Genomic DNA, 23,838 nt, shown 5'->3' on the forward strand with positions numbered 1-23,838 from the left:
AAGGAGGCGGTGGCGGCAGCGGCGGCGGGAGGATTTGGCGGCAGCGGCGGGAGGATTTGGCGGCACCGGTAGCATGAGCGTGCGGCTGAGCGAGGGGGCCATCGCGGTGAGCGGCTCGGCGTGGGCTGGGATGCACCTGGGCCTGGTCAGGGTGGGAGGTGAAAGCCGGGCCTGGGCACCGTGTCCGGCCCGGCCCCGAGGGGAGAGGCAGGCCCGGAGCGGGGCCTGGTCCCCGGGGGGTTTCCTGGTCCAGCGGTGACGGCCACACCCGCGTCCCTGGCTCTTGCACGGCAGTTCCTCCTCAACTCCGTGGCTACAGCCCTTCCTAGGTTGGGCCCGATGGTCTCAGACGTCCGAGCTCATTGATTCTGTGGTTCGGCGCCCGTGGGTGGCGAGGCGTTCCGGTGACACATTCCTGAGCGTCTCTTTCATTTCTCCAGGCCATAATGCAAGGGGAGGAAGTCTCCAAGCCCGTGCTGCAAGTCATCGTGAGTACTGTCCCTTCCCTCGGTGGCTGCATGTGGGGTCCTGAGTGCAGCCAGACTTTCCTCTGCAGAGAAGCCGAGCAAGGCTGCTCTACTTTTAGTTCTCTTAATTTTGTTTTACACTGCTTGGGCTATGCCGTTGATATTAGTGTTCAGAAAAGACGAGTAGAAAAGTCACTTGTTAATGTCACTTTCTGGTTTTGAGACGTTTCTGAACAAATGTGAACTGACAGCCTGTTTTGTTTTTTTTCCCTGCAGAATACACGGGCTATTGCCACAGGAACGGGGCCCCCACGTTACCGAGTGCTGATGAGTGATGGGGTGAACACCCTCTCCTGTGAGTATGACAAGCTGCAGTGAGGTTTTTCTAAGTGTGGAGGTGCTAAGGGTGATGAAGTTCCTGGTCTGGTGACTTGGATGCAAAGTGCTGAAATAAATATTGAAGGAGAATGTGGTTTTTCACTGGGCCACAGACTCTGAAGTGTGCAACTGCGTTTTGTCCTTTAGGTGAAATCTCTGACTCTTAGAACTTTGTGAAATATAAGCAATCAACTTGCTGCTGGATATAATGAAAATACAGAAACCTATACATATAACATTGATTTAAAAGCAATTTAGCTTAACCTTCCTCTTAGTTCTTTGATATACAATCATTCTAGCTATCACTGCCCTCTGAAGTGTGGGGAATGAACACAGCATACTTTATGGTCAGTTTTGGTGACTTCTTAGCAGTTGCACTGTTTTCTTTGCCAAGCTGTAGATCCAGTGCAACACTTGACTGGCTGGAAAAAGTGTGGCAGCCCCTTTTAAAGCTGGCACTGTGAATTGTTTCAATATTTTCCTTCTGCAGCATTCATGTTGGCAACACAGCTGAACTCCCTGGTGGAAGAGGAACGCTTGTCAGCCCGGTGTATTTGCCAGGTTAACAGATTCATTGTCAACAGCCTGAAAGATGGAAGGTATTTGTGTTAATCTTTAAGTTCAGCCCTACAGAAAAGCAGCTGCACCAGTGGGGGCCCTGTGCTTTGTGACTAAGCAGAGGCCAAGTGCTTTTGGTTGGGATTATCTGACAATACTCAGGCTTTAGGGTGCTAGAGGGAAAGTCCACAGCAGAAATAAATTGCAGAATGTGACTCTAGTGAGATCAGATGTATCTGGTACAGTGTTTTATTAATATAAAATTTCCAGTTGGAATACTCCAAATACTTGTACAAAGCTTCCTTAAAATTTTCTGCTGTTGAAAAGAAACAATAAATTTTCTGCAGTTGAAAAGTAACAACATCTTGTTACTTAGGTGTTGTAGGATCTGGTCTTTTATTAAAATTTGAGGAAATAGGATAGGAGGAAAATTTGAGGGGGTGGGATACTGCAAAGTGGGAAGGGATCCAGGTGAAACTATTACAGAAAAACTATGTATATGTCTAGCAGGAGATGAACTAAGGTTTGTATTCTTTTTATTCTGGAGGGAAGACAACGACTTTTGATGCAGGGAATAAAAATCAGGTATGGTTTAGCTATTTTTAAAACACAGTGGTTTCCCAAGCTATTTTTGGTGCCTGTTCAGGCCTCTCCTTGATGCAGTGATATCAAGTGTCCTTGATATTGTTTCAAGCTTACTTGTCCCTCAAGAGAGGGCTTAGTTGACAGTGGAAAGCTTTTTTCTCCCAGATCCATCATGCAAAGAATCAGCCTGTTAAAGCTTGGTTTTCTCACCTGCTGCAAAGGATATCCAGAGATGGGAGTTGCAGAGGGAGCGACAGTCTTTGTTTGTTGTGTGTTCTGTTGTAGGAGAGTGGTGATCCTGATGGATGTGAATGTCCTGCAAACTGCTGATCAGGTTGGTGGGCCTATTGGCAATCCCCAGCCATACAATGAGGGTGAGTAGCTGCAAGTAAATATTTTCTGTCACCTCAGAGCCTTTCAGCTTCTCTCTTTCACTTGAAAAAAGCAGTCAGACACGTTCAGGGTTTGGTTTTTTTTTTTATGCCTGGAATAGTGATGTCCAGATCTTGAAAATCCTTTTTGTTCGTGTCACACAAACTGGGGTTCGTTCCTATTTTAATAAACTCTGCACCATGGCTGAAGCTTGAGTTTCTCCATGGTGTTTGGAGCATCCATACCTTATAACCTTGACAGGTTTTTATTGTAGTGAGTGGTCTCTACCTCGAGTTCCAGTAAGTAAGCGGAAGCGATTTTATGTCTCCTCATAATGAGTAATCAAATAGATTCTAATTTCTCCTGTCTGGAAAGAAACAGGAGGAGGAAGATGGAATAATGATCTGTAAAAGTCTAACTTGGCATGGAGGGGATGAATAAAGAATGATGAATCTCTCTCTCTCTTTTCTATGTTCATTTGATGCTCTTTAGCTCTCATGTTGTCAGGTAGTGGTTGTAAAACAAAGGCTGCACCACACCCCTAAACTGCATAGTTAAATTATGGAACTTGTGGAGGTAGGTGCCAAAAATTGGCACAAGTTCAAAAAGCAATTAGATGTGAAAGAGAAATCCATTAAAGGCTGTTAAACATAACAATACATCCTCTGCATGAATGTTAGGTGCAGGAAGCACTAAAACTTAGATTGTTCCAAATACATAGACGAGAGACTGGTATGAAAACAAGGAGAGCACAGAATTCCCTAAGCACCCATTCCTACCATGCCCAGCTGAAAAAGGATTGAGGCACTGGGTGGACCTTAATCTGACCTGCCATTAATCTCTTTGCATCTGTTATCTTGCATAAATAACTGTTCTTCACTTTTGTGTGCTGAGCTTGCAGTTCTCGTGCAAATGGTTTTTTAAATTAAAACATTTTTCCCTCCGAGAATGTTCAAAAGCCTGTTCTGCTCTTCCAATTCTGGTATTTTAAAAAGGAGGGAGAATAATAAGCACTTAAAGAAAATATTTTAACAGCTCTGTCTGTGATGTATACACAGATAATGGCTGCTATTTCATAGCAACCAGCTCTTCCTGAAGATTTTTTTTTTATCCTGAGAGAAGTGGACTAATATATTTTTATTACTAAGGGACCACACATTAGTGGCAAGAGTTTTCTGTAGAATAGTTTGGACAAACAGTGGTGGTAGGTACATTGCTCTTCTGGTTAAAAATCTATTCTGTTGCAAAGGCAAAGACATCTTTCTTCATTAACTTATTCCAAGGGAATTAAGAGGGGCGTATGTTAAATGAGCCTAAAGAATCCTTTGTTCCTTTGATAGTTACTTAGCTAATTGCTGTTTAAAAAATGTGTTGACATCTCAGATTTTATGGTTTAATCCCACAGTTGCTGTAGAGACCAAGACTTTCAGAATAGCTACTGAGCAGACTGTTTTGTGCCTTTCTCCCATTTCCCTGCTTATGTGATACAAGAGCTTGTGAACTATAGTGTTTTTCAGTTATATTGTTGCTTAGAAACCACTGAGAACGTGGTATCTGACAGAATTGAGCTGAAAATATACCTTTAACTATAAATTCTGGTAAAATTTCCATTACTTTGATCAAAGTTGTGTTCTTCATTTGGACTTACAAAAATACTCTGCAGTGAAGGTTTCAAATCTAAACTCTTTTGGAGATGTTACAGGTCTGTGGTCATAATATGTGTGGGCTTGCACTAGGTAAAAGATGCCAAAAAAGATGTGATGTGTATTTCATTTTAACACTGATCTTATTCTGACGACTTCATACCCTTTTATTTGATACTAAATAAGGTTTCTGATACAGAAGTGGTAATAGTTTAGATTAGGTAAGCTTAACCCAGCCTTGCTGCTCTGCAAGCTGCAAGATTTGTCATGAAGGCCTTGATGAAATGGCAGGGGTGTGTATTTCAAGTTGCATATTCTCCAAGTTCCTGTATATATTAAGAAATTGGTATTTTTGAGGGACACTCAGCTAATGCAAAATGAACATCTTAAATGTACTTCGTGGTTTCTGTTAAAAAATAAAAAGTTCTGGTGTTTTAAAAATGTATCTTTTAGCCCTACTTTTGGTTTTCCTTGAAACACAGATCTCAGACCGCCAGACCTAGGATTAAGGAATATTCTTTCTCAGACTGTAATAGCACAGTAGGACCCAGGGGGGTGAGAAGCTGGCTTTTGGCCACTTTACATGGGAGCAGTAGGTGGTTAATCTGCCTAACAAGGAAGCTGGAGACACAATCTCCTTATTACAAATCATAAAAACTTTTCAGGCAGCCTCTCATAATAGTATTGAAAATGAAGACTGAGCAGTTTAGTTCTTGTTGAAGACTGGATGGTTGTGTTATTACTGTCGTTAATCTCATTCAAATTACTCTGATGCTGGACTTTCTTTTCACTATGACAATGACTTGCTACTTATGTTCAACTTCTGTCATTAATCTTTCCGTGTTGAAATGTTTATGTACTTACACATTCACTTGAACTCTTTACTCTTGCCCTTCCCACTGCTGTGATTTAGAGGTGTGTTGTTGCAAAGTGCATTCTTTTTCCCTTCTCTCCCCTCCCTGCTGCTCAGTTCTGGGGCAGGTCTTGTGTCATGGCACTGTGGCAAAACCTCTTGGTGACAAATTATTGGAAGCTGAGGGTTCCTGTTACACAGTTATTGCCTCTGAGTGGGCTGTGAGGCGGCTGCAGGCAAAGGTCTTGGGTTTGCCTAATCTACCACATACAGAAGAAATGCGAGCAGGTATTTCAGCTGCTTTTTTCACCTCCTGCTAATAAAAACTAACAGCAAAAACCAGGCAGCCTCCTCGGTTTTCTGAGCACTTTTAGTGATCTGTAGGCCACCAGCCACCAAAAATCACAGTTTAGGAGTCCCTAGGCTCTCCAAGCGAGAAAATTGGAGAGATATTTCTGCTACTTCTGTATTTGAACACATGCACAGATGTGTGAATTTATTCTTACTCTGTTGAGAAACACTCGGCTGTGGGTAGGCAGCCATTAAAATGTGAATTTGTGTTTCATAACACACACGTGTTCCAATGGATGTGGTGGTCTTTGGTTTGGTTTTCAGTGGAGTTTTTTTAAATCACAAATTCCTACAGAAAGAAACATATTTGGAACAAAAGTAATAAGGAAACCTCTTGCTGCTTCATACCCACATTCTGCTCTGCCTGAATATTCCTCCCCTGACCAGACATATTTTTCTCTTGTTTTTTCCACCTTCCCTTGCACAAAATGAATTGGGGTGTGGAGTGCTGACCCTCTGAGCACCTGAGGCCACGGAGCAAGGGGGAGACCTGGCTCCTCCATCTAGTGGAACCTGCAGTAAATACACATTTTGCTGTTTGACGTCACGCTGTTGCCAGGGAGACTGTCACCAGTTCACCGATGTGACTCTACTGCGGCAACTTAGAGATTGGGGTTTGTGCAAGGACCTGGATTTTGGATTAAAAATAACCAGAGGGTTACCTCTGGAGACTCTACCACATCAGGCAGCACCACAATGGGGTCTCCTTGTGTTGCTTCTGCTCCTTTCCCGTGGTTTGATGCCATCCCTCTGTCCTGGAATTCTCTGCTTTTGTTCCTCGTGGTGCTCTACAGGCTTGGTCTGACCTTCTTTTCCACTTTCTCTGACCATCTTCCTCCTCACATCCCAAATCATGAGCATTTTGCCTGCTCAGGCCTAGCTCTCCCTGCAAAGCAAGACCTTAAGGATTAGTTGTGTCCCAAAGGACAAAAATGTTGGATATTTTCTCACCTAGAGGCAAATTATATTGTAAAGGAATTCAAATTTTTGAATGGTAGATTAGTCTTTTAACGGACTTTTACTTTGGATATGCCTGTCTGCTCTTTCCCTTGCAATTTATCATTAATTTAGAGCAAGTAAAAGTCCTGAAATCTAAAAAAATGGACACTTTGTTCTTACTATGGCATCACTTTGCTCCCTAAGCAATTTACTGCTGTGTGCCAAGAGGGGCCCCAGTGAATTCTGAAGTGATGACTCCATCACCCCCACATTAAACATCTTCATATTTCGGAAATAAAATGCAGCAGATGTTTTCTTTGTCTTGGGTTAACTTCAGATTTGACTTTACCCAGTGGATTTTTGGCCCTTTCTGAGTGATGAGACAGAATTCTCTACAGTTTTTTTTTTTTTTTATCATAGCTGTTAGGTAGGAGCAGAAACTACCTGTCAGAGCAATAGCAGCTGATAAACACTGAAAAGTTGTCAAGATTACTTCAGGGCTGTCCTTTTAAATCACCATCAGCCCTGAGTTCTTTCCAAGTAGAAAGCACTTGCTTGAGGAAAGAGATCTGACTGGAATTCCTTCATGGTAATATTCAACAGATAGCTGGCTGCTCCTGTGTCTTAAATACCTGGATTTTAGCATGTTCTCTGTGGGTTTATTTAATTTTTTTTTACATGCAAGTCTTATTTCCTGAAAGGGTACTTTTAATTAATGTGCTCCCTACTCTGTGGTCTCTTTCCATTTTAATTACCAGGACAAGGGCAACGTTCTGCAGCTCCAGCAGGAAACCCAGCAGCCAGCAAACCACAGCAGCAAAATGGCAATTTGTCTGGAGCAGGTAAGAGTCAAAGTGGGCAGGAATTCTGATATGTGATCAGTGAGAAACTACAGCTTCAGTTTAAATAAAATCCTTTCTCTAGTGGTATTCTACAAGAAACTCTCCATCGAGGAATAACCCATAGCTTGACTAGGTGAATTCTCTCCAGAGTATTCTATACTTGGTTATAAAAGGGGAAAAATCGCCCCTTTTCTTCCCCAAGGGAAAAAAAGCCTAAAAAAACCCAACTTTATTCAGTTCACTTTGCATTCTTGAAGCAGTGCTCTGTGGACACCCAAATTAGGCTGCAGTTTGGAGCTGGCCACCAACTGTGTGTGTTACCAATGCTGAGATAGAGGCCAAACATCTTAGGCAATACACTGAAATTATTTGATAGTAATCTAGAAATGTGGGTTTTTTTTGATCAAGATTTCAGTGAGATACTGAAGGATGCAGTCAATTTAAATGTCAGCCTGTAGACTTTTTTTTTTTTTGAGCTAAAAAGTTGTCAATCCTAATTCTTGGTGCTGCTTTAACTTGTCTGTATTCTTTACCCCTGTGCTTAGGAAGAATTTTTAAATAGTAAAATTTTGACATTTGCTTAGAAACTTGCAGCAGAAAACAAGCTTCTCCTTCCTTGTTTAAATCTGATCACAAGAGTTTTTTTGCATATACATTGACAAGATTGAGTTTAGAATTAGCAATATCACTTTATGTCAAAAAACTATTATTTGTGGGGTATTTTTCCATAGTTGTTCCCCCAAGTGGTGTCTTGATCTAACACTTCCCATCCCTGGAAGTGTTCAGGGCTGGATTGGATGGGGTTGTGGGTAAGGTTGTTTGTGGAAGGTGTCCCTGTCCCTTCCAACCCAAACCACCCTGTGATTCTGTTATTTTAAAGAATTTACTGCTAAGCAGTCGTTTGCCACTTAAACTCTGTTCAAGTGGTTGACTGTGGACACATTTCCACTTAAGTGCAAGCACTCTAAAAGGTCTGAGAGTGTCTCTTCTGCAGCATTTTGCAGCCTAGAAGACACTTGTGACCAAGAGCAGAAATGATACAACAAACTTCAAGCCCCTCTGTGGTGCCCACGTGGCACAGGGTGTTCTCTGGAACTTTGCCTGTGTGGCTCCCCATGGCATGGTGGGAAAGTTCTACACCCTGAGTTGGTTTTAACCCAATCTTTGTGTGTGAGGCTGAAATCCCCTCTGCTCTGTTGTGGTTTTTGGAAGGTCCTGCTGCTCCCAAGTACCACGCTCCCTCCAACCAGTTTGGAAAAGCGAGTGCTCCCAGTGCCCTGAAGACACCTGGGGGGTCTCAGGTCAAAGTGGTGCCGATTGCCAGCTTGAATCCGTACCAGTCCAAGTGAGTTCTTGTGCTTTGCCAGGCCTTGTTCATCTCACAGGCATGAAGGAACAATAGCTTTGTTTTGATTTTCCGTGTGTGAGTCTCTGTCAAATAATTCATTGAGTTCTTTGGACTTTATTGGTTAAGTTCAAACAAACCAACCCAACAACAACCACGAAACTACCCAGAGAAACAAACAGAAAACCCTCCATAGAAAACACTGGTGGGCTTTGTTTTGGTTTTTTGGGGTTTTGTTTTGTTGTTGTTGTTTTGGTTTTTTGTTTAGAGTTCTGTTTTCTGAGGTTTTTTTTCTGTGGCGAAGGGTGTTCTTTTCTTTCCTTTTTTTTTTATCTTTTTAAATTGCATCAACACTCTTAACAATCTGAGATTTGCTTTGCCATTGTCTTGGTGCAGCTGCCCTGCTGAGCTTGATAGGTTTTTAATATTTTAGTTGAAAATCGATTGACTTGTCTGGGTTTTTTTTTTTCCTAAAGCAACCTTCTTTTTGGTAACTTAATGACAAAACAGCTCAGTAAGCTATTCACTTCAGCTACTGAGCTGTTGAAAAGCATGAGGATGTAATTATTTAGTGAATGACATTTTTAAGTTATGCAAACTGATTTGATTACCCAAGTTAAATGCGAATCCTATAATTGAGCTCTTGAGTTCTGGCGTGGCTTTTCAGAGCAGGCAAACTGCTGTGTGAGAAATGTACCCTAGAAGAGTAAAAGATTTGAGGCCTGCTTCTGTGTAGAAGGATTGTTCACTATTATTATCATACTGGATGCTTTATGGCTGCTTTGTTGCCTTCTCTACAACTTTCTGTCTTTAATGGTCTAGGCCATTAAAACAGAAAGCAGTGGAAAGAGCTGCCGAGGTGCAGTGGGAAGACTCTGGCTTTTAAATAGTCACATTCCAGTTCCAAAGGTTTGTCAAGTCAGTCTCTTTAAAATGATGCAAAGAGATGCAGAGCAGTGATTCCTTGAATGATTTCAGGTGGACCATTTGTGCTCGTGTTACCCAAAAAGGTCAGATCCGCACGTGGAGCAACTCTCGTGGGGAAGGAAAGCTCTTTTCCATAGAGCTGGTTGATGAAAGTGTAAGTGTCATATGTTGAAACAAAGATAACGTATGCCAGATGTTGATGAACCTTTCATAAAGACAGAATAGAGGAAATAAAGTGCATTTTTCGGAAATGATTTTTTTTTATTACAACTGAAACTTGTATCCCTGCATTCATTAAGTTGCACATCAACGTGCCAGTTTTTATCCAGAATGAAGTCTTAAATGTGCAGCATTGCTGATTATTTTTCATCAAAGTCTATAGTGTGTGACTGGATTTTTGCAGCTTCAAAATAGAGTTGTTTATGCAAACTGACAACCTAATACTGAGGGTTGTGGTGGTTTCCTGTAGATTGAGAGTGACATCTCCTCCTGGCTGAGCTACACCTTACAAAACAGGGAGTGAGAGGAGCATTACCTCCAAGTTACAAGCTTTCAATTTTCATGAGGAAGTTGGCGTACAAATTATTGTAACACTGAGAAATTTCCTCTGTGGTTTGTTTGGGGAATGGTATCTGGTTAATCTAACTGAACTTGCAGTTTGTCAAACCTCTTATCAAATTACAGCCTTCTGTCGTGAAAACAAACAAGATTCTGCTAGATTATATTGAGTGTAAAATGTGAGGTTAATAATGTAACATGTTGTCACCAGGCATTTGTTTTCTCTGCATAGTGTCTATATTCTTCTTTTTTTTTTTTTAGAGTGTTTATATCTAGTGAGGGTATAATTGTTATTAATTCTTACTTATAGACATATCTGAGTGGGAGCCATCACAATATACTGTGTGCTAACTTGTGGAGCTGTGGGGTTTATTTGAATTTTATTTCATCACTGCCAGTTTTACTGGCATTTTCAGAGGTGTCTCAATGATGGATGCAGTTCTTATGCCTTTTATTCTGAAGCTGTTGATGTACTAATGAGACTTGAATATGAGGTTTGATTGTCAGGTGTAGAATATGTCATTTTAGCTCTAACTACAGATGTGAAGAGAATGTTGTTTGTTTCTCACACGCCTGGAGCTTCCCTGGCAGACCCCACTGTCTCTGCAGGACTGCTACCACTTAACATTGCAAAGATTTTTTTTTTTTTAATCTTTTTCCACGACAAATTTCACTTCTGACCAGCTCCCCTATTTTCCTGCAGGGTGAGATTAGAGCTACTGCATTCAACGATCAAGCAGACAAGTTCTTTCCACTCATTGAATTGAACAAGGTATGGTAGCTTTGTGCTTTCTTAGACTGACAGGAGCTGGAAAAGAGGAACTTGAACCTAGCAAGGATTTTTAAAGGTGAACACAATCTATTTTCCCTGACTACTGATAATATCCCCTGTTTCATTGCTTTCTCCTGTAGGTATATTATTTTACCAAAGGCAATTTGAAGACTGCTAACAAGCAATATACAGCTGTTAAGAATGACTATGAGATTACATTCACTAATGAGACTTCAGTTGTGCCCTGTGATGATGCCCAGCATCTTCCATCTGTTCAGTTTGATTTTGTATCCATCTCTGACTTGGAGAACACACCCAAAGACTCGATTGTTGGTCAGTCAAAGTAGAAAAATGGCAAATTCTAAAGCTTTGAAGTTTGATTTTCGTGTCCTGAGTTCTGGGCAGGTAGTGAACATGGGATGCTTCGAGTGTTGTGATCTCTTAATTGAAGTCATCCAGTGATTGTTGCCATTAAAAATTCCTCAGGCAATTTTCCTGTTAAGATGATTTTGTTGCCGTTAAAAATTCCTCAGGCAATTTTCCTGTTAAGATGATTTTGCCTATTTTCTAACAATATATAACAGTTATTCTTCAAACTTGTACTTCAACCTGAAGACAGTAGGTGATAGTTGTTTATTGCACTGTGATCGCTGTTTTCCCCAGAAAAAGGCTGAAAGAAAAAATGCCCTTGCTCAGCATGTGTGCATTTCATACCTTCTGTGGTCTTGCTTTCTTTCACTATCTAATTATCTCTGTAGTGATTTTGGCATAATTCGTTGCATCCAAATCCAAGTTGCATGACTGTTTTGGCTTGCTTTATGAAGTATTGGAGGTTTGTTTTTCTGTAATTCGTTGGGCAGAGTACTCCGGAAAAATCAGAGGCTTGGGTGGGGGCGAGGGTTCTCAGGTTTCAGAGGCACAAGATGCCTGTGATTCAGAGACATTCAGCTGGGAATTCTAAAGGTAGATGGGTAATATTAAAAGTGGTGTATTTTTAGGGACTGCACAGGGGATTGCTTTAGCTCTTACCACCTGAGCATGCAGACTTGTTAAAGTTGCAACTTATAATTGCAGAGTTATGTGGAGGCACGAGCCAGTTGTTTCACTGTGTTACAGTCACTTTGAAGGCTCTTGCTTGTGCTTTAACAAAGTGTGTGTTACATGATCAGGACTGAAGTCCTTTGACAGAATGTGATGGGAAAAGATAGTACAATGCCTTGATCTCTCTAATGTGGTGAGGCTTGCATTCATGAATATCTTAATGACTGCGTCAACAAAATTAAAGCACTGAAGAGTTCTGTAGTGGAACATTCCTACCATAATACACTTAATTTCCATATCAGATTTCATTTCAATAGGGAGCTGGGATACAAGGTAAAAATCTGACAGTAGGTTTGAATTCTTCTCTTGTGATCTTGTGCTCTCCACTTGTGACCCTTGAGTAACTCCAAATTGTAACTGTTTCTCAGATGTAATTGGAATTTGCAAGAGCTACGAAGATGTCACTAAAATTACAGTGAAAGCTAACAATAGGGAGGTTTCAAAGAGGAATGTGCATCTGATGGATACATCAGGGAAACTGGTGACAGCTACACTGTGGGGAAATGAGGTATGTGCTCTCTTACCTGCTCTTAACAAAGCTGCCTTGGTGTAGGGTGAGGAAGTGCTGTTGTCACCTGAGATGGGCACAGCACTGACACAGTCCTGGGTGTTCAAGGATCAGGGGCCAAGAGAAGGTGAAAGACTGTCTGGCTGCATTCAGGTGTGATGTTCTTAACCTTTCCCTGACAAACTGCTGACATGATCTGACTAATGTGTTCTGAACAACCGCAGACATTGTCTCAAGCCAAAATACTGAAAGTATTTTGAAAAGGCTCCTGGTTTAGGAAAGGGTGTGAGCTGCAGCTTGATGATGGAAAAGCCTGGTGGCTATGGCTGTCTCAAAATGAGATGAATTTTATTTGTAGGGTGGGATACATGTTATCCCTAATGAGCAGGTTGAGAGGCTCTGTCTCAGACTGGGAGTTTAAAGCATCAGAGCCTTGGAAGTGAAAGTTTGAACAGTTGCAGTAAATGCTTCCTTATCTTTTTAACAAGCTACTTTGTTTTCCACTGTTGTTATAGATACTTAGGGATTTATGTGCCAGTCTATAAAATGGGAGTGATCCTGCCAGCTTGACAGTGATGCTTTATGGCTAAATGATCAAGTGCACTGATACTGTAGGTACCTAAACACCATTAACCATCTGCTGATACAGATGAAGTAAACTGAAGTTCAGTATTGCAAAGCCTTAAGATTGAACTAGGTTATAATAGGAGAGACTACTGGTATACAATTCCTGGCTTAACACTTCCAGCAGAGATCAGGGTCTGCATTTTGCAAAGTTAAATCTGTAGAATAGAAATATCAATAAGCATTGAGGGGGAGTGATGTATGGCTTGCAGCTGGCACAGTTAGGGTTAGAATCTGTATGTCCTTTACAGCAGTCAATGCCATGACTGCTGGGATGTGTTTTCTGGTTTTGCATCTCATGGGTACAGTAAGTACTACTGCAACTCCAGCTCATTTGTTATCTTTAAGTACATGATCCTCCCCTTGCTTGCTGAGTGGTGTGGGGTCCATAAAATCTATACCTTTCAAACCCTCTCTCATGCCATGAGGTTCTTTGTTAGTGTCAGACTACTCAGGTGATGGAAGTTGAACAGCATTAGAGCAGCTTTATGACATAAAAAAACAGAAGATGGAAAGTTGAGTAAAAATGTTTGGTCAGCATAGCTGCACTTCTGTGGAAGTGGTAGTAAGAGGGACATGATTGGCTCAGTGAAGCTGAGTGCGTTGTTTCATCTCCTGAGGAGTCTGATATGAACAATTAATTTTGTTTGCATTCCCATAACACATCTCCCTAAAATCCTGGTGTAATGCTGCTGACAGAGGGGACCAGTCCTTTCTAACAAACCCGTGGTGTGATTTAAGGATTCTCTGGTTCCCCAGGAAACGAGGTGTTAGGATTGCACAGAACATTGTCACCTACCTTTGCTTAAACTCCTTATGACACCATTCAAAACCTTACCTTTTAGATACACTGGGGAAGTTTGATTCAGGTTTGGTCTCTTGTCATGATCTGTGAATTATGACCACAAGTTCAGTGCCTTTCCTGTAACGTGCTGCTGCTGCTCTCTGTTTTTTCACACATGCAGGCTGAACAGTTTGATGGTTCCAGACAACCTGTGATTGCCATCAAAGGAGCCCGTGTCTCTGACTTTGGTGGCAGAAGCCTGTCTGTCCTGTCCTCCAGCACAGTTGTCATCAACCCTGATAGCCCAGAGGCTTTCAAGCTCCGAGGATGGTAGGAGTGTGTTTATGTTGCTTTGTTTCAACCTCCTGCAGAGTATTTGTTTTATTTTGTTTCTCTTTCCTTGAGCAGTGGGTGTAGCACTGATGGAAGGTGGCAGAGGCTATGGCTTCCAGGGCTGCAGAAGCTTCTCTGGCTTGCAAGCCCTAGAGCCTGGAAGGCTGTCCTTAAGTTGTTCAATTCAAAAAACTTTTAATTCCGTGACAGACCTTGAAAAATTGAAATCGGGGTAGTGCATGCTGACCCAAAGCCTTGGAAGGCAGCATGAAATCAGGCTTGACCAGCTCTACTTTCTGAGGCTTGATCTGAGAGAATGGTATTTTTTTCCACAGGCTTTTCCATTGTGTGGAATCTGATACACACTCAGTTAGTGTGGAGGGACTGTTTGACATCTCTCAGTGTCTAGTTCTTGCCAGATATTTTTCAGATAGCAAAATAACTCTTTTATTGTCAGGAAAACAAAGTGATTTCATTGTTGCTTCTCCTGTAAGTAGTTGTTAAATTGTCTGTTGTATGAATGTGGTGAGATGTGGTGTGTGTGTGTGAAGAGGGTTAAGTGCCAACAGCATCAGACTTATGAATCCTGAGTCTTCAGATTCCAGTTACATCACCCAAATGTGGATGAAATAAATGGCATCCTCCATTTGTCATTGAGCTCTCCCATACTTCAGAGGCTTGTTGGAGATAAAATTGATTGTGGGTCTGAGCTATTACTGTCACGCTTTAATTAAGCTCAATCTTTGAGCCTCGTTGGTGTGTTTGTGAAATCACAAAGCCCATCACAACAGGAATGCAGTGCAACCTTTTGCTGAAGAGCTGTGCTTTCTGATCTTAACAGAGGAAGCATAATCTTTTCAATGCTATTTGCTTTTTCTTTCGAAGCTGCTGCGAAGATAATGGTACCATGTAATTTAATTTTAATTATGGAAATATCTTGATGCCCTTAAATCTTGTTATCTGCCTGGCTCTGAGAAGCGTGCAGTGCGTGGTTTGACCACTAGCTGGCAAACAAATTGCAGTTATATAGAACAAAGCTGTCCTCCTTTTGTGGGTTTATAAAATACTGTGCTAATTAAGTCAGACTATTAACTTATTCTGAAATGCTATTTTTGTTTGCAATATACACATATTACTGTAATTGTTTCCTTTGCAATCATTGATAAAAAATCCCTCATGTATCGAACACATGAAAATAAACGTAAGCTTTTGATAAGTCTGTATGGTCTGCTCTCCAAAAATAGAAGTGCATCTCTGTGGCTGCAGGTTTGACTCCGAGGGGCAGCTTCTGGAATGTGCCTCCATCTCTGATGTGAGGGGTGGGCCAGCAGCTGGAGCAAATACCAACTGGAAAACTTTGTTTGAAGCCAAATCTGAGAACTTGGGACAAGGAGATAAGGTAAGGCATGGCCACTCAGTACAAGCTTTGTCTGTTGGGGAGAAAATAAAAAGCAAGGCTTTGTGCAAGTATTCTTCATATTGAAGAAGTCCATGTGTTGAACAGTAGGTGTTTACTGTCTTGGAACTTATGCTATGAATTAATATTATTTTTCAAATAAATCCAAGCTTGTTGGTGATATTGCAACATGATACTTTGTTTGCAAGAGAATTCTGAGCCTCATGTAAATTAAGGGAGGATGTTTTTACCCCAAAGATGTTCAAAGAAGCAGCACAGGGTGTCCTGGGAGGAACAGGTGCATTAGGAGGAAGTGGTTTTCAAGGGTGCACACTTGGTCAATAGAAAAGCTGGTAATAAACCCCAGGTCCTTGGCTTTTCATTCCAGAAACCTCTCTAGGCTTATGCTGTTTTTTTGTTGTGGGGTTTTTTTTTGGATTTATTTTGTTTGGTTGTTTTGTTTTGTGGGTTTTTTGATTTTTTGGGTTTTTTTGTCTCAGACTTAAGTGCTAAGATGTTTGGGATATACAAGAGCTTCTATCCATGGAAAAAAATCTTTAAAATCAGAATGGTTTGGGTTGGAAGGGACCTTAAAGATCACCCCTTTCCAAACCCCTTATCGTGGGCAGTGATGCCACCCCTTAGATAAGGTTGCTCAGGGTCCTACCCAACCTGGCTCTGAAAACTTTCTCACTTTACCTGTAATTCAGCTATTTTCTGTGACAATTTTTACCCATGCTTCTTAAGCAGCCTCTATTTTTCTGCTGAAAGACTTGACCGTGGTCTTAAACCATTATGATGATTATTTTAGTGTGGTGAGTGGGTATTTTGTTCTGTAGGCTATAGTTTAATCAAATGCTTATCTGTAACACTACACAATAGGCTTTCTGTTTTTTGTATTGGTTCCTGAAAGAAGCGTAGGAAAGTGCAGAATCTTAATCCTGTGAAAAAGTGCAGATTTGAACAGACACAATGGAGAATCAAATATGCTTTATCTAAAGAAGACCTAGCAATTGGAGTTTCCTGCAATGGAAACACAAAATAATCTTGCTGTAGGGGCTTTATTAACATAATGGAAGCCTAAAAATTATTGCAAGAGAGGGGTTGATTTACAGTTTCCCAGTAATCCATAGCTGTTAAGCTTTCTAATCCTAAATATCCAAGTATGGATGCCTTGCTTTTGTGGTTAATTCAGAATGGGGAAAACATTGAGTATTTTGAGGCTAATGCTGCACACTGACTCTCCCAGGCAGATTATTTTAGCTGTGTGGGCACAATTGTACATCTGCGCAAAGAGAACTGCATGTACCAGGCATGTCCCTCTCAGGATTGCAACAAGAAAGTGATAGACCAGCAAAACGGACTTTACCGCTGCGAGAAGTGTGACCGCGAATTCCCCAACTTCAAGTACCGCCTGATGCTGCTGGTGAGTACCCGGATCAGATTTCAGGGCGTTTCCTGCCACGTTCCCAGCACAATCCAAGCAGGAAATCTTTTGAGGGAACGGAGTCGCTGCTGTTTGTCTGTCTGTGCTGCCTGTGAGTTACAGGGTGTTTAGCTGCTTTGTGTGCTGTACCTGAGTGAGGGATGTTTCATTGAGCTGATTAGCAGTTTGTTTTCCTAGTGCTCCAATTAAAAGCTTTTCTCTTTGCCAAAAAGTTGCTGCTAGCTCAGTTGGTTCTGGTTTCCAAGTGTACTATGCAGTGCAGAATACAGATGGCCTCCGCCTCTTCAGTAGTGAAGATAAACTGAAGTAAAATGGCATTTCTGGAGAGCAGTAATTGCACTTTTACAGCTGCTACCTATATTTAGTACAGTTTTTTTTTTTTGGTAGGTATTGTTCTGCCTCGTGCTTTAATGGAGTCTGCTTCAGAAAGTTGTCTGGGGATTGTTATTGTGATGCCCACTTACACCATAGGCATTGAACTTTCTCCTGGTTTACATTATAAGTTAGAGTTATATCTGCTTCTTAGAAGTGTTCTGCCAGGTGGGCATGCAGAGAGAAGAGAACTATCCCTGCAGCCTCCTTAAAGCACAAACTGCTTCTGAATAATTTTTATCAGATAACTTCTAGGAATACATGAACTGCTTTACATAGCAGAGTTGTTCTTGCAGAATATAAAGAGGATGCTGAGGCCTTCACACTCAAGGCCTTCAGAGCATTGTCTCCCATTTCCTCATTCCTAATTGTCAAAGCAGCCAGGAAATGCGTGTGAGGCTGGAAATTGATCTTTTAACTAAACCAGTCTAAAGCAATCTTTTAATTGATCTTTTAAATTTTAACTATCTTTGAGTGTTTCGATAGTTTCCTCATAACATAACGTTACATGAATTTATGCTCAAGTACTCAGGTATGTGCAAAGTAAATTCAGTTTGCAGAGCTGCTGCTGTCCCCCTTGGTGGTTATTGTTCTGGGATACCTGTTCCTGCTCATGGCTCGTCAGTGGCAGCAGGACACAGCTGGGCATCCGTCAGTGTTGTCCTGCTATGATCCTGTTGGCCTTTCCCTGTGGTTCAATGTACTGCCAATGTTAACTTGTGTTAAGTTATGGACATTCTGTGGAGCTTAAAAAAGGTAGGAAGTCACTGCTTTCCACCCACTGTGGTTGAAAGGACATACAGGTCAGGCTCTGAGAGTTACTGGAAATTTAAAACACTCTGTAGCTCTGAGATATTTTTTTTTTCTTTTGTGTTGCCTTCTGTCTTTCTGGAGGAAAAGGCAACTGGATGAAATAACCTTTTGGGTTTTGTTGTTGTATTCTAGGTGACCATTGCAGACTGTCTGGAGTATCAATGGGTGACTTGTTTTCAAGACACAGCAGAATTCATTCTTGGGCAAAATGCAGCTTTCCTGGGAGAACTGAAGGAAAAGGTCAGTCAATTAGCTTGTTGTATTTTTACTGTTTGCCTTGAAGTTGAACTATGTTTCATTCATCTTGTATTGGGCTGCCCTCAGATTTCTTGGGGTTTTGTTGGTTTTGGTTTTTTTGTTTTTTTTTTTTTTTTGATCCTTCTGATAAGGAAATGTTCTTGTAATGTTTTGAAGGCAGCTCTGGCAAAGATGTAAGGTTTGTGTGGAGCACCAGTGCTGATCCACCAGAGAGCATGGTCTGATATTTGTGTGTGAATGTACAGCAAATGTGGCAAAGGCATTGGGGCACGTTCATGTACTTGCTGTGGGAATTAACAGCATTTAAAATACATAAACTAGTGCCATATGAAAGAAAGGGATGTTCTCTCTCATTAGTCAAGGATTTGATTTGCCCTTTCTCTGGGTGATAGGCCAGCTCAGCTCAGCCCAAGGTTGTCCTCCAGATGTTGGCCTTCAGTATCTTTTACAAGTTTGCAAATCATTGCTTCTCCCTAGCCTGAAGTTCTTGGCAGGGACTTGTTTACTCTCCTCAGGATTATTTTCCACAGGCCATCTGCCTGAAGAACAGAGATTTGCCTGCTTTCCCCCATAGTTTGCTCCCACAATCAGTCTGTCTACCCCTGAGCTCTTTTGGCTGCTGAAAGCTGGAGATCAGCCTGTCCTCATCACCTGGACCTGGAGAGGCAGCTGATCACTCCAGGGCTGTGCCACAGCCTTCGGGGGACTGACAGCTTTAACAGTGCTGGCTGCAGTAGAAAAGACAGCCTATTTTATCATTGTACCTAGATTGAAAGAATCTGTGCAAAAAAACCTAGTTTAGCAATGAATGCTGACAACATTACCTCTAATGTGTTCCAAAAATTTGTTTACAAAATCAAAAAGTTCTAGAACACTTTGTATGTATCTTTGTTAAGTAGGCAGGAAGCTTTTTGAACTAATGTGTGTGAGCCCACTTTTGAAGGCTCTTTTTTCCCCCACCAAATATCATCAGAATTTTATGGGTCTCATGAAAACCACAATTTGTAAAACAGGTCATTGGCAGAGGTGCTGGAGTGATCTTTCTGTGTAGATTAGAACAATTTTTAAGGTTGTAAGTTATTAGACACTAACAGGCAGTATTATCTTCCCTTTTGTCACTCTGTGCTTTTCTGCTGCCTTTGTTTTTCTTCCAACCAAAATAATCTTTTCCTGATATATATTTTTTTAACTTGTGTACTGTATAAAAACTATGTGGCTTTGTTTTGTTTTTAAATGATGATGTGGAATGCATGATAAGTTCTTGAATTGCATATGAGCCTTGCTGTGCTCCCAGGCTAAGGCTGGTTGATTCCAGGGTTCCACAGATATCCCAGCTGTTGGTTAACCCATTGCTTGGCTGTGGGAGGGAAGTGAAGCAGGAGGGATTGTTGAGGCCGTTGCCTTGAGACCTCTGTTTCTGCAAAGCAGGGCTATTTTTCCTGTAAAATGGAATGGTTTTTGGAAATTTTCTGCACTCTGGCTCTCAGAGGTGAAGGGTACAAAGGTTGTGGTTCTGGGATGCTGAGTTTTTGTGGTATTACAAAGGCTGGACACCTCTCTTCTGTAGGAAGATGTCTAGCTGAGGGGATTCTAATTAGATGTGCTTGCACTTTTGCATTTCCATTTTCAGACATTCTTAACCTGTCAATATTTTCTTACTTCAGCCATGCTTAATCTCTGCTAGAGTTTAAACAAAATTTCTTAGTCGCTTTTAATGCTGAAGAGAACTGGGTGGGGAAGGAGAGGCAGCGGATCCTATGTACCAGTACAAACATGTAATGTCTTTTGAAGAGCTGCCTAATGGAAATGGCTGAGGATAGAAAATGGAACATAATATGGAGTGAGCCCTTGAGCGGGAATGCTTTGTGTTCCAGGAGAAATTGGTTTTGATTTGACACTTTTATGAGCCTTTAAAAATGGTACTCGATGCATTTGCAGTAAGCTTTTCTTAGTGGTTTTTCTCTGATAGAGCTGATGCAGTGTCTTGTGAAGTTGGTGGGAGTCTTTTCAGTGCTCACAGTATGGATGGAGTTCATGTACAGCCCGTGACCACGCTAAGCAGAGATACATGTGCAAGGTTTTTCATCTGCCTCTTGCCTGTGCTTGTTAGATACCAAAGGAGGTAATGTGGGGTAGCAGTGACTGCTATGCTGAGGGCATTTTCAACTCACTAATGGTTAGCACAGTTTGTGACAGAGCTGCAGAGAGGAGCTAAATGCTTTATTAGGCGAATTTTCTTATCCTCTAATCCATAAGATGGCCAAAGGAAGGGGTTTTAATATTCAGAAGGGATGTGCCTAAATTCTGTAATCTGTGAACCTAGCTGCTCCTGTTCACCTCCATTTGTTGTGCTTTTCTAAACCCTAGGAGAATCACTGTGTAGTGTAAAATAGTGCTGCACACAGTGAAAAACAGCAGATGTAACACTTGGAATGTGAGTGGAACTGGGGTGGATTCAATTCCAGATCAGATGCTCTGTCTGCTGCTGGAGTGACTGATCAAGTCAAGTGCATCTGGTAGATAAATGCATTAATAATTACTTGTCAGTATCATCAGGGAGATGCAGGATTTTTTTTGAATGTCAGCAAAGGTTTTTACGACTCATATTTTTACAAAAATAAACTTTTTTTTTTACAGTCTCCATGACTTGCCTGCTCCTTTTCTACTGTTTTGACAAATTGTCTATTATAAATGATGATGATGATGTTTAGTGTTCATATGGTAATTAGAAGCAGCTTATGTTATAAATATGACACAGTCTTCTCATGGTTATTAAAGCACGTTCAAAACATGGATCTGCTTTTTTTATAGAACATTCTCTTAAATAGGCCTGTGTCAGGATGGGAAGGATACATGCAGCTTTGATGGATAAGAAGAAAACCAGAATGCCTAATAAGGCAATTAATAAGGAAATAGTTAACTCTCTCAGTGTTTGTGATCACAGCACAACACCAGAATTAGCCAGTTTGGCAGCTCCTGAAGATTTGTAGTATTTTTGTTCCTTGTACCTGGTTGCAGATTCAGTGCAATTGTGTTGTTCCTTTGTTTAAGCAGCTAAAAAGTTGTCACCTTTTTATTTTGAAAAACCTTTGAGTTATGGGTTTGGCATCTAAAATGTGATAATGGGAGACTTGGCTCTGCCTGTGTGGGCCGGGCAGTTCCAGTGTTTTGCCAACCTCCCCAAAAGCTGAGCTGTTCTCAAAGTTCATGGCACTACTGGGAGCCTGGAGTGTCTGCAGCTGATCCTTGTCTTTGTCCTTCCCTCAGAACGAGCAGGCTTTTGAAGAAGTGTTCCAAAATGCAAACTTCAACACCTATGAGTTCAGGATCCGGGTGAAACTGGAGACTTACAATGTAAGTGTTGCCCAAAAGGCAAATAATGTAACTGGTGGCTTTTGTAGTTCAGCTTGTCTCCATAGGAGGTGACTTCCTCCTCTTATGTTTGTGGGGAGAGGTTTCCCTTGCTCACAGAGAACAGAAGACTCCGAAGATCACACAAATACTGTCAATCTTGAGCACTGAAGGAGGGATCCTTGCTGCTCCCTCTCAGGCTCATAAAGAGTGGCTGGTTTCACGTGAAAACAACATACCAGCTCTGAGAGTCGTGTTGGCACTCCCAGCTAACCCAGATACCATGAGCAGTAAGTTACTGGGGCAGAAGGATGTTGGAACCAAATGCCTGGAGTGCTTCATGTTCTTTTACATACTAACATTTCTCTTTTGCAGGATGAATCTCGTATTAAGGCCACAGCAATGGACGTCAAACCCGTGAACTACAGAGAATACAGCAAGAGATTGATTGCCAACATCAGGAGAAATGCTCAGCTGGGATGAGGAGGCCAGTGCTGGCTGCTTGAGCCTGGAATTTCCAGGAAAAACTCAATAGATAACGTTACATGGACATTTTCCCCACCTCGTGTGTGACAATTCAGCATTAGTTACGCCCAGCGTAGTGGGCTGAGTGATTTGATGCATTTCTCTGGAGATGTGCCCTGGGAGGTAAGAGTGCACTCTGATGGCCACGACTTTGTAGCTTTGTTGTGGTCTGTTAAACTCTGACAGAGCTGAAGAGGAATCTCTAGACAGATTGACAAGGTCTTTAGACAAACCACTCAGAATGTCTGAAGTAAGTTGGCTCTCTTCCTGTATGTAAAGCTGAATTATATAACCATTTTGTCTTCTTTGCAAGGAGGTAGTGACAACCTCGACACTTGGACTTGTTCAGCAGAGGGCAGGAGGAGCAGTGTCATAGAGCTTTCAGATCTGGACAAAAGAGAACAGGTCTATTAGTACAAGTTAGTTCCCTTCCCTAGAATTCAAAGGCTTTCACTTTCCACAGGTGCCATGCAGTTGTTAATGCTTGGAATGGCAATATGGTAGAATTATTAATCAAAGACATATCTCTTATATCTGAAGAATATCCTTCCTTCAGGGTTTAATAGACTGAGTCAGATGGGTCTGATATTAATCAAAATTGTCTCTTCTGAGGAAGGCAGATAAGCATTGACTCTCCATCCCCCAGGGAAATCCAGGCAACTACAAAGCATTGCTTTAGTTTTCTCTTCAATTAATACTATGGATTTCTGACTGATTTTTTTTTTTTTTTTGGCTTACAGTTCCTGCCTATACATGTTTTGTATGTTTGTATGTTGAATTTCTTTGGTTTTATTTGTAATGATGTTAATCAGAAAGAGGTCTTTAAGTGGGGGGCGCTTTGTTTCAATAAACACTGTTTAATTCCTGTATAGTGAATTTTGCTTTCTTTGAACACCAAAGACTTCTCATTACTGGAAAGCAATTAATTAGCTTTCATAATAAGCATTCACTTGGGGGAGATGTTACCTTATTACAAACTCTAAGGTTAGTCTGAAGAATGGAGACTTCCTTGCCTGATGTTAACAGCATGGAAATGCAGTGATATTTTCACCATTTCTGTGCCTGAGAATGCTGATGAGCTGGCACTTCTGGGATTTTTATTGACGTTTACACAGCAGTCTAAAACTAACCAGGCTTTGAGATTTGTTCAGACATAGAGCTAGTACAGAAAACAGTAATTATGCTACTGGGCTTTTCAGTCAGCAGAGCATGCTAGCTCTGTGTGCTCCTAATCACATTAATTATGTGTTCCCTGGCTGCAGCTCACAGCTTGGCATTTGCTGCACAGCTCCAAGCATCCAGGCAATGCTGCAGTGGGGCTCTGGTGGCAGAAGTGAGATTTATTTATTTATTTTGCTCCGTAGAGCACAGTTGCTTCATGTATTCAGTTGGTGCCCTTTATTCCCTGTGATTTCCTGTTTGTCATCTCAAGTCTTGCTGTTTAAGTACTGTAAATGTCATTTCCATTGATGGACATGAAGCACATTATTCTGGGCCCATTAATTGCGAACACAACCTCTTCTTTTTTGGATTCTGAGGATCATGACTGGGTTCTTCTGCTGATGTCTTGCATTTTTTTATTGAAGTATTTGTTTCCTCTGACCTTGCTTATAAAGCATTGACTAGAAAATTACAGTCTTCAGCACAGTTCTGGATTGACAAATGGTAGGTTAGTGGTGATAATCCATCCTTCCACTCCGCTAACCAGTCTTTTAGTACTGCTTCCTTCCTATCCC

At 41.4% G+C, this 23,838-nt stretch overlaps 1 protein-coding gene across 1 annotated transcript; it reads left to right on the forward strand.

Annotated features, from left to right (window-relative positions):
• The first annotated feature begins 39 nt into the window (after positions 1 to 39).
• Positions 40 to 22,973, forward strand: RPA1 (replication protein A1). The gene is made up of 17 exons (XM_053995843.1): positions 40 to 106; positions 441 to 488; positions 744 to 822; positions 1,336 to 1,444; positions 2,274 to 2,362; positions 6,905 to 6,988; positions 8,201 to 8,333; positions 9,312 to 9,414; positions 10,522 to 10,590; positions 10,731 to 10,923; positions 12,060 to 12,199; positions 13,789 to 13,937; positions 15,207 to 15,339; positions 16,586 to 16,762; positions 18,101 to 18,208; positions 21,494 to 21,580; positions 21,953 to 22,973. Exons 1-17 carry the CDS (start codon positions 74 to 76, stop codon positions 22,058 to 22,060), a joined length of 1,842 nt encoding a protein of 613 aa, XP_053851818.1. The 5' UTR covers positions 40 to 73; the 3' UTR covers positions 22,061 to 22,973.
• The last annotated feature ends 865 nt before the right edge of the window (positions 22,974 to 23,838 follow it).

Source organism: Vidua macroura, chromosome 20 (genome assembly GCF_024509145.1).
Source record: "Vidua macroura isolate BioBank_ID:100142 chromosome 20, ASM2450914v1, whole genome shotgun sequence".
Lineage (NCBI taxonomy): Eukaryota > Metazoa > Chordata > Aves > Passeriformes > Viduidae > Vidua > Vidua macroura.

Bases quoted from the DNA above. Each gene is read 5' to 3' on its own strand.
- RPA1 (XM_053995843.1), top strand. From the start codon at position 74: ATGAGCGTGCGGCTGAGCGAGGGGGCCATCGCG. The intron at 2,363-6,904 runs GTGAGTAGCTGC...TTTAATTACCAG, and splicing joins TCCCCAGCCATACAATGAGG to GACAAGGGCAACGTTCTGCA. The intron at 6,989-8,200 runs GTAAGAGTCAAA...GGTTTTTGGAAG, and splicing joins TGGCAATTTGTCTGGAGCAG to GTCCTGCTGCTCCCAAGTAC.